Source organism: Sapajus apella, unplaced genomic scaffold (genome assembly GCF_009761245.1).
Source record: "Sapajus apella isolate SASKATOON/1434 unplaced genomic scaffold, GSC_monkey_1.0 scaffold126, whole genome shotgun sequence".
Lineage (NCBI taxonomy): Eukaryota > Metazoa > Chordata > Mammalia > Primates > Cebidae > Sapajus > Sapajus apella.
Window position 1 is genome coordinate 2398706 of NW_022437066.1, and position 13475 is coordinate 2412180.

General features: G+C 56.5%; 2 protein-coding genes across 2 annotated transcripts in view; one reads left to right on the top strand and one right to left on the bottom strand.

The window, feature by feature from the left end:
* GLT6D1 (glycosyltransferase 6 domain containing 1) overlaps window positions 1-4479 on the top strand; it is a 13679-nt gene extending 9200 nt beyond the window's left edge. Inside the window, exons 4-5 of the mRNA XM_032261925.1 lie at window positions 234-371; window positions 1741-4479. Of these exons, the coding sequence (XP_032117816.1) occupies window positions 234-371; window positions 1741-2410 (808 nt within the window). The 3' untranslated portion in view covers window positions 2411-4479. The remainder of the gene's footprint in view (window positions 1-233; window positions 372-1740) is intronic.
* A 1607-nt stretch (window positions 4480-6086) lies between these two features.
* LOC116539203 (beta-lactoglobulin) lies at window positions 6087-12708 on the bottom strand. The gene is made up of 6 exons (XM_032261926.1): window positions 12347-12708; window positions 10976-11112; window positions 9865-9938; window positions 9511-9618; window positions 8527-8622; window positions 6087-7683 (listed from the first exon to the last, which is right to left on the bottom strand). Exons 1-6 carry the CDS (start codon window positions 12455-12457, stop codon window positions 7658-7660), a joined length of 552 nt encoding a protein of 183 aa, XP_032117817.1. The 5' UTR covers window positions 12458-12708; the 3' UTR covers window positions 6087-7657.
* Between the last annotated feature and the right edge of the window lie 767 nt (window positions 12709-13475).

Consider the following 13475-nt stretch of genomic DNA (forward strand, 5'->3'; position numbering starts at 1 on the left):
GGGTGGCGGGGACCCGGGGTGGTAAGGATCAGGGGTGGTGGGGACCCGGGGTGGTGGGGACCCGGGGTGGTGGTGCTCACTGCATAGGGTGTTGCAAGGATAAATGGGATAGCACCCTCAAACATGGCACCGGGTGCACCGTCCGGGCTCTCTGAGCGTTAGCCATTATGCTCGCACCTGCTGCTGCTGCGTGAGTAAAGCAGTCCTTGTTTAACCTGGCCCTTGTTCCACAGAAAACGCCCCGATGTCATCACGAAAACGGACTGGCTCGCTCCCGTCCTTTGGGAGGGGACTTTTGACAGGCGGGTTCTGGAAAAACATTACAGACGGCGGAATATCACCGTGGGCCTGGCCGTGTTTGCTACTGGCAGGTAGGTGCCACTCACCTGTGGCCTTTTTTATTTTGGGAAAAGGTGGATCCGCATTCATGGACTTTTGACCTCCAGAGATAATTAAGCATAATTAACGATAACAATAGCCATGATTTTTGTGAGAAAAACTTACCTGTCCAAACTCAAAGAATGGACTCAGAGACCCAGAGAACAGCGAAAGGGAGATTTTAACGTCGGTCTTGGAAGATCGCGTGTCTGTCGGGCAGGCACGCCCAGCACAGGTTCAAGAAGCAGTTTATCCCGTCGTGCGGGGGTCCCTCCCCGGTGCCTCACAGGCTGGGTATTACGGGGTCACAGTCTTCCCGGACGCCGCCTGTTGGGTGTTGGGCGGGGGCTCCAGGTGTTGTTTTTGGGTTGTCCTGCTGCGTTTTGTCACGGCCCACGATGTGCTGCAATCCCAGTCAGCTCGGGGGCCCTTCAGGTGTTTGACTTATGACCGCAGTGGCTGGGCAGGCCGATGAGAACAGGCAAAGCGAGCTGCGTTGCAGGCTAGTAAACTTTCATCTTAGGCTAAACTTTTCAGATGAAGACAACTAAGGTGGACGGGGGAGGGGGAAGGCCAACAAGCGGCCTTGGCTATTGAATCGGGGGCCTAGTATATCCTGCTGCTTTTGTCATTTGCTGAACTAAGCCGATTTAAGGCCCTTTGTCTTGGAAATGGACCGCTGTATACCTAATTTCCTTCCATTTCAGGCTGTCCTGTGCAAAGGTGTGCTGGGCTTCCCTGTTGATGGCTGAGTCCTTGACACCAGTGGGAATCTTTTGATTCACACCCATTTAGCTCTTGCTCCCTTTCTTCACAGCAGTCATTCCAAAACGGTGGCTTTTCTCAGGCCCTTCGGGTCAGGACATTCCTTCCCACTCACAGACTCAGCTGAAGCTGTGGGTGCAGCTCCCGCACCCTTACACGTCCCGAGTTCCTTAGCATCAGAAACGCCCATGTTAGACAGCGCATTCAGCCGTCTCTCCTGATCATGTTTAGAAAAGTAAGTGTCGGCTGCGCACAGTGGCTCACACCTGTAATCCCAGCACTCTGGGAAGCCGAGGTGGGTGGATCACCTGAGGTCAGGAGTTCGAGACCAGTCTGGCCAACATGGCAAAACCCCGTCTCTGGTAAAAATACAAAAGTATTAGCGGGGTGTGGTGGGGGGGGGTGCCTGTAATTCCAGCTACTCAGGAGGCTGAGGCAGGAGAATCACTTGCACCCGGGAGGTGGAGGTTACAGTGAGCCGAGATTGCACCACTGCAGTCCAGCCAGGGCATCAGAGCAAGACTCCATCTCAAAAACAAAGAAAGAAGGAAAGAAAAGAAAAGTAAGTGTCTCCCCTGGTGTCTGTGTGTTTCCTAGGTTTGCAGAGGAGAACCTGAGGCCATTCTTACACTCCGCAAATAAGCACTTCATGACAGGCTACCGAGTGATCTTCTACGTCATGGCGGACGCCTCCTTCCCGCTGCCCCACATACAGCCCAGTCCTCTTCGAACGTTCAAAGTGTTTAAAGTGGGCACCGGGATGGGGTGGCCCGACGGCCCCCTGGAGCCCATGAAGAGCCTGGGTGAACACATCATCAGTCACATCCAGCACGAGGTGGACTTTCTGTTCAGCATGGCTGCCAACCAGGTCTTCCAGAGCGAGTTCGGGGTGGAGACCCTGGGCCCGTCGGTGGCCCAGCTCCACGCCTGGTGGTATTTCACGAACACCAAGAACTTCCCTTACGAGAGGAGGCCGGCCTCAGCTGCTTGCGTCCCGTTTGGACAGGGGGATTTCTATTACGGCAGCTTGATGGTTGGTGGCACGCCCCGTAATATTTTAGATTTCATCGAAAATTATCTGAATGGAGTTATCCATGACATCAAAAATGGACTCCATAGCACCTACGAAAAGCACCTCAACAAGTACTTTTACCTAAATAAACCCTCCAAGCTGTTATCACCAGAATACAGCTGGGATCTTGCATTTGCTCCCCCTCCACAGGTCCGGTATGTCAAAGTGGGACATATTTCCCACAGGAAATTATGATGACACCGTTAGGCTCACGACGAATAAACGGATCGCAGCAATTTCTTATAAATGTGGGACTTCTTAAAGCCTTGCATTTTTTAGAGACGTAAACATTTACATCCTTCCAAAATAAGTGTTTCCTCTTGCCATTTTGAGCCATCTTATTTGGCTAATATAGAAAAAAGAAAAAAAGGTTCATTACTTAATGTGAATACACAGTAATATCATCTATGTGTTGTAGATAATTCGGAAATACTTTTGACAAAGAACGAATTTTTTTTCTAGTTCAGAAAAAATATTCACAAAATGGAAAAGTTGTACATACAAAGGACAAAAAGTAAGTTCCAGGCCACTCATTAAGTATTCATAGTGTTTTTCCACACTGGGATACACGTGGCTCGTGGTCAACCCCTCCTGTTGTCTCAGCCTGTCCAGTGTGTGAGTCATCACAGGTGAGCTAGAGGAATCTGGTCAAAGCCACGTCTTACTTTCATGATTTCAAAGCAAGATATTCAATTTGTTCTGTTAAAAAGCTGTAGGTATTTTATTTTTTAAAAAAGATATTTATTGAGCTCCGTGGTAAAGGCGTTCTGCCAGATGCAGACAGGGATAGTAAGGAGTTTGGAACACCTGTGCTGTGTCCCTGGCAGCCTGCTGCCTGGCAGGGGTTGAGGCCGCGTGCTAAGAGCGCATATTCAGAATGCTAAAAGTGACAAGGAAGATGCTCACCTGAGCTCTGTGGTGGGCAGGGAGCCAGCACCTCCACGAAACGCTTTGTGTGGCCACAGAGGGGAGTGCTCCTAACTCCGCGAGCAGCTGCAGCTGTGAACAGCTTTGGCAAGTGTTACGGTGGGACTCACATCCCACCCCATGACTATGCTGAAGTGTCGGGGTTCACTCGGGGAGACTGGTAAAATATTAGGGAAATATCAGGGGAAGTTAGAAGATTATTGTCTCAAACCTTTTGGAAGGCTGAAAGGTTTGAATGGAACGGGCTGAAGGCAGCTGGTTCATGACGTTAGAACTTTAAGTCGTAGGGTAAAAGATTAGGGACAAGGAAAGCTTCCCCAGTGAAGTCTGTTTACCCCGCATTCCTCTGTCTCTGCTCTAATTTGTTTGCTCATGTAAACTTTGTGCTGGACGGTCCTCTCAGGGGGAGGTCAAAGGGGAATCACCCGTGAATGGTGTTTACTCTGGGTCCTGGTACCTAAAGCTTTTGTCATTTGTAAGATGACTCTTGTAACCGTGTTTATTATGCACAAGCATGTTGACTTAGAAACCTCTGTTAGTAAATCTATCCTGAGTAAATGTGAGGCGTTACAGGGACTTACAGTTGGTCGCCTGCACTTGCCCTCTGAAAGCAGCTGACAACCATCCCTAGTCCACTCAGATCAGGGCGTGTGAGTGCATTCATTCATCCATCATCGAGTCAGAGTCTGCAGGACCCAGACCTCCACAGGTGGAGACCCCAACGTGATCGAGGTCTCACTGAACTCCGCACCTCAGAATGAGACTGTGTCTGAAGACAGGGCTGTTAAAGAGGCCATTAAGGTAAAATGAGGCATTAAGGTGCACCCTAATCCCACAGGACTGGCTGGCGTCCTTATAAGAAGAGGTGAGGACACAGACACACAGAGGGGCGACCGTGAGGACACAGGGAGAAGAGGCGCCTGCAAGCTGAGGGTTGAGGCCTCTGGAGGAGCCAGCCCTACAGCACCTTGATCTTGAACTTCCAGCCTCCGGCACTCTGAGGATGCACATTGCTGTTGCTGAGGCTGCCCAGACCAGCCCATCATATTCTGTTAATGGCGGCCTGAGCAAACGGATCCAGCAGGTGTCCCCAAAATAACGGCAGCTCGAACACTCAGTTGCAAGGAGTGCGGTCTACCACTTCCTGGGATGGAAGACTGTGAGAAGTAGAAAAGTTCCTCTTTAAAGTGTCCTTGCTTGTTAAAGAATAAATCATAAGTGTGCCAATAACTCTTTGTGAGGCCCTATCCTGTAGCTGTGAGACACGCCGTGCTTACAGGCACGTAGTACATTCTGCGTCCTTGTACTTTAACCAAGATGCCTGTGCTGGACGTGCTCACAGGCAGGTCCCAGCTCTCCATGGCTTTTACCTGTTTAGAAAAGTTTTAAGTTATTGACCAATCGGGTTTTAGTTTAGATTGTGAGGTCCGGCTCCAGCCACGGAGATCAGACACAGCAGTGAGGACGACCCCAAATGTGTAAGGGATAAATATGTCTGCTTTCCTTTGTTCACTGTACTCTCCTGGCAAGATGGCTATTGAGGGTACCCCTCCTGCAGTCCAGGAAGTAAAAGTTGCATTGCTGAAAGACCCTTTGTCTCAGTGCTGATTTTTCTTTGCAGCACAGAGCAAATGTTTCCAGCAAAGACGGAGGCTGAGAAAAGCCTCCCTGAGTTCAGAATTAGACCTGGTGCTACCACCCCAGGGTCCCTCCGCTATATCACCCAACCTCCCTCATGCCCAGTTCATGACAGGGACCGTCTTAAAGAACCGGTCTGTCAGGGTTTAGCTAACTCTTTTTTGCTGTCGTCTCCTTCGACTAAAAGAAGGTGATCTTTTCAGTGACTCATTTATTCTTGCATCTCACAGAGTAGCTCTCAATTTTTAAAAAAATTCTATGAAAGTTTCAAAAGAGTGAAAATAGATATTACATTAGCCACAAACCCTATATATGGAGCATTTGTAATTACTTTGGCCAGATCTGGAAAGGGTGGGGTGTACTGAACCAAACAAAACTTTTTTTTTTCTTGCCAATTTACAGATAAGTTTAGAAGACCAACTGAGAAGGCTTCTGACATTTTATCTTTAAAAATTATGAAATCAACCGGGTGCAGTGGCTCATGTCTGTAACCCCAGCACTTTGGGAGGCCGAGGCGGGCAGATCACCTGAGGTCAGGAGTTCAAGACCAGCCTGCCCAACATGGTGAAACCCAGTCTCTACTAAAAATACAAAAAATTAGCTGGACGTGGTGGCTGAGGCAGGAGAATCGCTTGGACCTGGGAGGTAGAGGTTGCAGTGAGCTGAGATCATGCCACTGCACTCCAGCCTGGGCAACAAGAGCGAAAACTCCATCTCCCCCCAAAAAATTATGGAATCAATATTAAAGTGTCATAAATTTCTTGATTTTCATGGCAGAACAACAGGTAAGCTTGTTAATGTTTAGAATTTCCAGGTCTGGGACAAGCCTGCTTAGAAGACTTAGAAACTAGGTCACCCAGAAAAGCCAACGTCTGTCCCCACCAGCCAGTGTGTGCCTCCCTCACAGAGGGTGCTAAATAGATTTCTAAAAGCAGTTTAATTTTGCCAATTTGATGAGAAAAACTAAATAGTGTCTCTTTTTTTTATTGGATTACTTATGAAGTCAAGGCTTCTTTTCCCATCAGCCTTTTGATCTGTTTCCATGTTAATTGTGTTGATGTCTTTGATGTGCCCGAGTTTAAAGCTCTCATGGCTGCCACCCCTTCCCCTGGTGCTTACACCGGCTGCGTAGGTAAGCCATCCCCGAGTCATAGAAAGTATAGAAGTTTCCAGGCTTGGCTGGGCGTGGCGGCTCACGCCTGTAATCCAAGCACTTTGGAGGCCAAGGCGGGAGGATCACCTGAGTTCGGGAGTTCAAGAACAGCCTGACCAACATGGTGAAACCCTGGCTTAAAAAAAAAAAAAAGAAGTTTCCAGGCTTCCTTTTATTCAGAGTTGATCAGGGACTAATTTTAAGACAATGTGTAGGGTGAGAGATCTACTCTGATTTCCCCCCATCTGTCTTGCCCATTTCCCTCAACGCTATTTACTGAATAAATAATGCTTTTTAGGACAGGCCCTTTGTACCGTCTATGAAGCTGTCATACATAACCATGTTCGTTTCTTGACACCAGTCTCATGGCTGTTCTTCTGCCTTGAGCTAATATGCCACGTGCTTCTCACCGCTGTCATTCTACATTGGGGTGGGGGGTGGGACATCCATCTGCACGACTCTGCCTTTAAAACTGTTCCCAAACTTCTGTTCCTTCATGTGAATTGTTGATTCAGGTCTGCAGTTTGGGGGACAATCCCACTGGAAGATTAACTGAATTGCTGAAGTGCACAGGTGAGCTTGAGGTTATTCACTCTACAATGCGGAGAGATACCCAGAGCTCTCACGTCGATATTTATTCCGGTCACTTTAATGCCCCAGAAAAGGTGATTTTTTATGATCTTACAGATTCCGTAAGCCCCCTGTTAGACGTGCACCGTGTGCTTTGCGATGGTCATTTTTCCTTCCGTTTTTCCAGCCGGGCTTGCTGGTGTGCAGGAGGACCTCGGGGCTTCGCCATCAGCTCCGGCACCAGCTCTCGGTTTCATTCCATTGTGGGGAGAAGGAAGGGGGAGAAGGCCTTGCTGGAGGTGTTTTCTGGGACGGCTGCTGGCCATACCTGTCTTGGGAGTTTCAGACGACAAGTATCGTGTCCTGGACCCAATTTCCTCAGAGCCTGCCCTGCCCATGGGCGGCCCTGGCTCTCCGGGAGCAGAAGCAGGTGCCGCCCTTTGGAATCCTGGGCTCCGAGGAGCGGGCGTGGGCCGGTCTCACCTGCCGCACAGGTACAGCTGTCTGTGTTTGCCTGTCGGGCTCCTATGGGGAGTAGGGTCTGGAGCTGGGCTCACTCAGGGCTCTCGGACCTCGGTGGAGACACAGGCATTTGCTCACGGAGCAGGGAGGCCACCTTGCTAGAGGGCCCCCAGCAGACGCAGGTGGGGTGGGTCACAGTGGAGGGGAGCTGGAGTCTGAGAACAGGCTCTGTGGGGTCATGTTTCTGAAGGACACTTGAGGGTGACCCCAGCAGTCCTTGGGGGGTGCACCGGAGGTGCCTGGGACCCCAGGGCTCCACTCATTGTGGATGTTTTGGAGGCATCTGGGCTCTGTGGGCAGGAGTTCAGAGGCCATGCGCCCCCTCCTCGCCACCCTTAGTGCGCTCCAAGCCCACAGGCCAGGCTGGGGCACGCTGCTGGCCCTTGGCTGTTGGTTGGCAGGTGGTTGGTAGGACCTGGAGACCCACAGAGGGAAGAGGACTTCCCAGCAGGGGAGAGGCAGGGTTGGGCTCCAGGCTGGGGAGCTTCCTTGGGTCCCTGAGGTGCAAAAGGGCTTCCTGGGGGCACCTGGGCAGTCCAGGCCACAAGCCAAGGTGAAGGAGGGGTGGAGGGCAGGCTGAGGGTAACAGAGGGATAAGGGGCCCAGGCAGGAAGACTCCAGGGCCACCTGACCTAGGCTCTGGGTGGGGCACAGGGGCCTGTGGAGCAGAAGAGAAAAAGGTGGTGATTCTGAGGACTTCACTCATTCATTTTGAAATCAATCAATCACATAGCACAAAACAGCTGTCCCTGACTGGCATCACCTGGCCTTCTCTTTCCCCATGTTGTCTGTCCTGCCAGGGCCCTGTGCTCTGTGGAAATCCAGTCCCCTCGGGGGACCACAAGGCCCCACACCACTGCCCCAATTGCCTGGGAGCTCATCTCTGCCCTCCTCTGCCCGGCTCCTATTCCAGCTGCATGACCCCTCTTCCAGGCAGCCTTCCTCCTCCATCTCATCTCAAGGACGCCCATCCTGGCTGCCGTGCTCACACAGCCTGGCCACCTCCCCAAACCCTGCCCAAGTCCCCACTCCCACGCACCTAGCCCTTGTCTCTAACAAATCAGGTAATTACAATGCTAGCTGGTTGATGACTGTGTCTTGTTCTAAGTGAATCCCAGACTCCCAGAACAGGCCCGGCCCATATGTTTGTTGATTGACTGAACGGTGCACTAGGAGGCCGCAGAGGGGAGAGGCTGGCTGGGTGCTTGGTTCAGGAGGCAGGAGATCTGGATGCCTTCCAGCTTCTCCTGGCTGTGCAACTTGGCCTTGCTACTGAACGTCTCTGAGCCACATCTGTAGAGTGGAGACGACCCTGGGCCCATGTCATTGTGTCACACGGGGCTGGTGAGCTCCAGTAGCTCCTCAGCAGCCGGCACAGGCCTGGCCATTAGGGGCGTGGGGATTGGCTTCACCCTCCATGGTGCCGGCTGGGTAGATGAGGCTCCAGACCCAGGCGCCCTCCTCCCGTCCTGCTGCAGGACGTGGCTGGGGCAGCGCTCACCGTCTATGTTGAAGGCCGGGGCTCTCTGCAGCTGGAATTTCTCCACGAACTCCAGGTATCTCCCCAGCCATGTGGGGTCCTCCAGCACTCTTCTCGCTGGAATCAGACGGGCTGACAGTGAGCGGCTGAGGCCTGGAGCCCCTGTCTTTCCTGCCCTCCTCCTCTGCGGAGAACAGGGAGGCAGAGGCCCTGGGCATCGGCCACCCCACCACTGAGTCACCGTGACACTGGCAGGGGGCTCGCTGGACACCTCCCCTGCGGTCTCCCAGGCCCGGCCAGCTCTGACTGCAGCGGCCCCAATCTTGCCTCCTATAAACACACCGTCTGTTCTGAGCACAGCAGGCAAAGCGCCCCTGGAAGGAGGGAGTCAGGCCTGGCCCACCTCAGTGGAGACCCCCAGAGGGTCCTGAGCTCTGGCCTGGTGCTGCCCCTCCCACCTCCCTGACCTTCTCGGCCCTGGGGCCTCTCAGCTGCTGCTGCCCGCTCCCCCACCCCATCCTGGGCTCGGGCTCCAGCTGATAGTCTGCCCCGAAATGCCTCCAGTTCCTCGTCATCAGGACACTGCCGCCCTCGATGTCCCCCACTCCGTCCCCTGTGCCCTCCCAGCCCTTCTCCCACGGCGCTTTGACTTTCAGGAGCCGCACAGCACCCCGAGACATTGCTTGAGGAGGAGGAGGACAAGGAAGGCTTGTTCTCAGTTTCACCCACTGACAATTCAAGCTCCCAGAGCAGTGCCTGGCTCGGAGCAGACGCGCCGTGCACGTCCTGCATGGGGATGCCCTCCTCGAGGGAGGGGCGCGTGTCGGAGGAAGTGCTCAGCTCCGCCCAAGGCTGCCTGCGCCCTCGGAACACCCTTCATGGAAGACCCCTCCCAGACAGGACAGCAAGTCTCCACGAAGACTTGAGAGTGTCTGGCAGCCTCTCCCTCCTGTCGGGGGACCCGAGCACCGCACTGGCCAGCGCCAGGGAGAGCCAACCACCTACCCAGCAGCACCCACAGGCTGGTGACCTCGTCATCCTCAAAGCGCACGTAAAGGATGAGGTTGCTGTAGTCGGTGCTGACGAAGCGGACGTGCATGCTGCTCCCCTCAACTGCGGAGACCCGGGGCCGGGTGATGTGTGATGCCCCTCTCCTCCTTCCCCCGGGTCCCGGACCCCCCATGCCCTGTGGACAGTGCAGTGCCACCAAGAGGACGCACGGCCTTCTTCCAGCACCTGGCCGTCCCCCAAAGCCAGCAGCCACTCCTGAGTGTCGTGGCCAGGACCAGGCGTCCCAGCGTCCCTTGCTCGCCCCTCCCCACTCAGAGCCCAGCCCGGATCCTGGACAGGGGCACTCACAGGAGCCTTGGTACTGGCCTTGCAGCTGGGTGGGATGGACAGTGATGCTTTTTTCTTGACACACCCCTTCTCCCCTGGGAGGAGAGAAGGGAACCAGGGCCTGGTCAGCCCCCAGCTGCGTCCTGTTGACCTGTCCCAGGACGGGGTAACCTCTCAGGGCTTTCCACCAGGGGACACTGGGGCTGCCACCAGCTGAGAGCCCTGCTGTCCTCCCCAGGGCATCAGCTCCCCAGGCTCAGGGGCAGCCTTGTACTGGCACAGGCACCAGGGTTGTGCGGCCAGGAGGAGGCGACACCCGTGGTGCTGGGATGGGGCAGGAGTGAGGAAGCAGGAGCCTCCCCATATCTGGGATGACGTCAAACTTACCAGAATGGACTGGTCCCAGTCTGGCCTTTGCTCTGAGCTGCAGGCCTTGGGGGCTGGGACCCTGACTGTCCTGCCCGTCCCCACTTGCTCTGCTCTGTGCATAGACAGAGCCCCCTCACCCCCACGCCCCTGGCTCCAGGGGGTTCAGTTTCTCATTTGGGGTGGGTGCCCAGTAACCCCTGGGACTCTGCAGGCTGCCACGAGGTGTGTCTGGACCCAGCATGACAGACCCTGAAGGCGGTTAGGTTGTGGCTGTAACCACCTTCAGGGCTGTGGGTGCAGGTGGAATCGCACAGGCTTGTTGTGGGCGTCACTGGCTCAGTGCAGCTTGTCCCAGGGTGGGTTTTCTTGTGCTGACAGGGCAGCTGTCCTCAGGATTCCCGGCTTGCATGGGGGTGAAAGGGGCGTGGGCAGGGGTGGCTGTGGTCCTTGGGAGAGGGTTATTGGGAATTAGTAGGCAGCTTTCAAACACCGGAGATCACATTGAAAATGCCAGCCTCCGGCTTCCTTCACAGCTGGAACATAGGCCCGTGGCCCAGTGGACACGTCTGCTGGGACTGGACGTGGCCTCCGCGGCCGGGTTGTGTGTTTCCTGCACCTGCCTCTGGCAGCTTCCAAGCTCACCCTCTCAGAACAGGGTCTTGGGCCTCAGCTTGGTGTGATGTGTCCCTCTGGCTCTGAACACTGTTACTGTTCCTTGGGTCTGAGAATAAGTGCCTGAGGGGGCGGCAGAAGCCATGCTTACTTCCAGAACAGCACGAAGTCCACGTCCCCACGGTCACTGGTCCGGATGGAGTGCAGGGCGAGCCTCAGGGGGTCGGCTGGGGAGACCAGTTCTGCGCGGCTGGCTGCCAGCTGCAGGGTGAACCAGCGCCCCTCCACCTGCAGGGGTGAGGGCCGGAGTGGGAGAGGCCAGCTAGTGCTCAGCTGTGTGGCACCCCTTCCACCTTCAGGGGTGTGGGCTGGGGGCGGGAGGCCAGCTAGTGCCCGGCTCTGTGGCACCAGGAGGCCCCCTCTGGGCTCTGAGGCCAGCTAGCGCCCGGCTGTGTGGCACCAGGAGGCCCCCTCTGGGCTCTGAGGCCAGCTAGCGCCTGGCTCTGTGGCACCAGGAGGCCCCCTCTGGGCTCTGAGGCCAGCTAGTGCCTGGCTGTGTGGCACCCCCTCCACCTACAGGGACATTGGCTGGGGCAGGGAAGGTCAGCGAGTGCCTGGCTGTGTGGCACCCCTTCCACCTGCAGGGGTGAGGGCTGGGTGGGAGAGAGGCCAGCTAGTGCCCGGCTGTGCGGCACCCCCTCCACCTGCAGGGGCATGGGCTGGGGCAGGGAAGGTGAGTGAGTTCCTGGCTGTGTGGCACCGGCAGGCCCCAGCTTTGGCACTAAGCATTGGTCAGCGGGTAGCCCTGCCCCTTCTGGGGGCTGTGCTGGCAAATGTTTCCCCTTCCCAGTCTGTATTGGCAAATGCCCATCCGTGGGTCCACGTGGAGGCTGAGCTGTGCTTCCTCCTGGGAAGAGTCACCTCCAGTCCGCCTCTCTCTGGTCTCTGCCTAATCCCCTTCCCACTTCCGTCAGCCCTGCACCCCCACCCCTGCCTGGCCCAAGCTCTGTTCCCCTGGTCAGGGAGTGGGGAGGAGAGGGTCTGGTGCGGTGCCAGGTGTCCCTCTATCCCTGAACTCCCCCCAGCGGGACCAGGACCCCAGGGGCTGCATGGGGAGGAGGAGCTGGGACCCTCCCTGCGCCCGGGGCTGGCTTCCTTGTGAGCCCCTCTCCTGTTCCCCAGGACCCCACTGCCTGCCTGTGCCCAGCAACAGCACTCTGTTCCTCCAGCCTCCACCCTGCAGCCTTCTCCCGAAACTGCTGTTGAGCCCCGGCTTCCACAGCCCGGAGAGAGCGATGGGCCCGAGGTTCGTCAGTGGCCAATGGCGCTGGCTGTGCAGGACGACAGAGCCGTCTCCCGCCTGGGGTGGCCCCAGGCCCAGGTGCAGCTCACCCTCCAGAGTGCCTGCAGGGTCAGGCAGGGACCTAACCCCCCACCCCCTGCACCTCCTCAATGTGACACCCGTGTCCACCCAAGCTCTTGTTCCAGGCCTAAGCCTGGGGGCTGGACCCATGACACTTACCTTGTGAGCATCAAAGCCCCACTGTACTGGCACTTCTTCCAGAGCCTTCTGGGCACCTGCCAGGTCCAGGCCGAGGGCCAGCAGCAGGAGCAGTGCGGTCTCCAGAGCCATGACTCGGGGGAAGCGGGAGCGCCTGAAGCCAGCTCCCTCCTCTGTGCTGCTGGGGCCCACCCCACCGTCCCACCTGCCTAAGAGTTCCGCAATCCTACCCCAGGAATGATGCCGCCTCCCCGCCGCCTCCCTGTCGCCTGGTGTCTAAAGTGATGCAAAGATGTGGTTTGGGCCGGGCGTGGGGTGGCTGTCAGGGCGGTTTAACCAGAGTCTGGGATGAGGCCTATGGCTGGAGGCTGAGGGGAGGGCAGAGGAGGATGTGGGCTCCCTCAGCTGCAGCCCCTCCTCCCCAGACCGGAGCCCCTCCTCCCCAGGTCCCCCAGCTCCTCCTCCCCAGGTCCCCCAGCCCCTCCTCCCCAGGCTGCAGCCCCTCCTCCCCAGGTCGCAGCCCCTCCTCCCCAGGGCCCCAGCCCCTCCTCCCCAGGGCCCCAGCCCCTCCTCCCCAGGGCCCCCAGCCCCTCCTCCCCAGGTCGCAGCCCCTCCTCCCCAGGGCCCCCAATCCCTCCTCCCCAGGCCCCAGTCCCAGCGTGTTTGCCCACCAGCTGCTGGAGCCACAATTGCAGGAGGCTTTGCATCCCCTTCACCGTTGCTCGCGGTGGGCCCTGCCCGGGTGTGGGGATGGCGGAGGGGTGCCGCAGACCAGCCCTGGGAGGGCACTCGGCACAGCCGGGCACCAAGCCCTCTTGAGGTGTCTGCCCCGTGTTCCTGCTTCCTGCAAACGTCTCCCTCCTGCCCCCTCTCTTCACCCTGGAGCTCCTCCGGGCCAGGCCATGAGCCTCTCTCCCGCCCCATCCTCCTGCCCTCACATGTCCAGAGGCCAGCGTGGGCATGCCGTGGAGCACACAGCCTGCTCGGCCATCCTGGGTCCTCCTTTGCATCTGGATTGAGTGCAGACCTCCAGGCCACAAAGACCCTGTGTTCTGGTCCCTTCCCCCTCCCTCTCCCACTGCTGCAGCCGCTCAGATGCCTGCCAGCCCTCGAAGTAGCACCTGCCTCTGTAACCACCCCACCTCCCCAC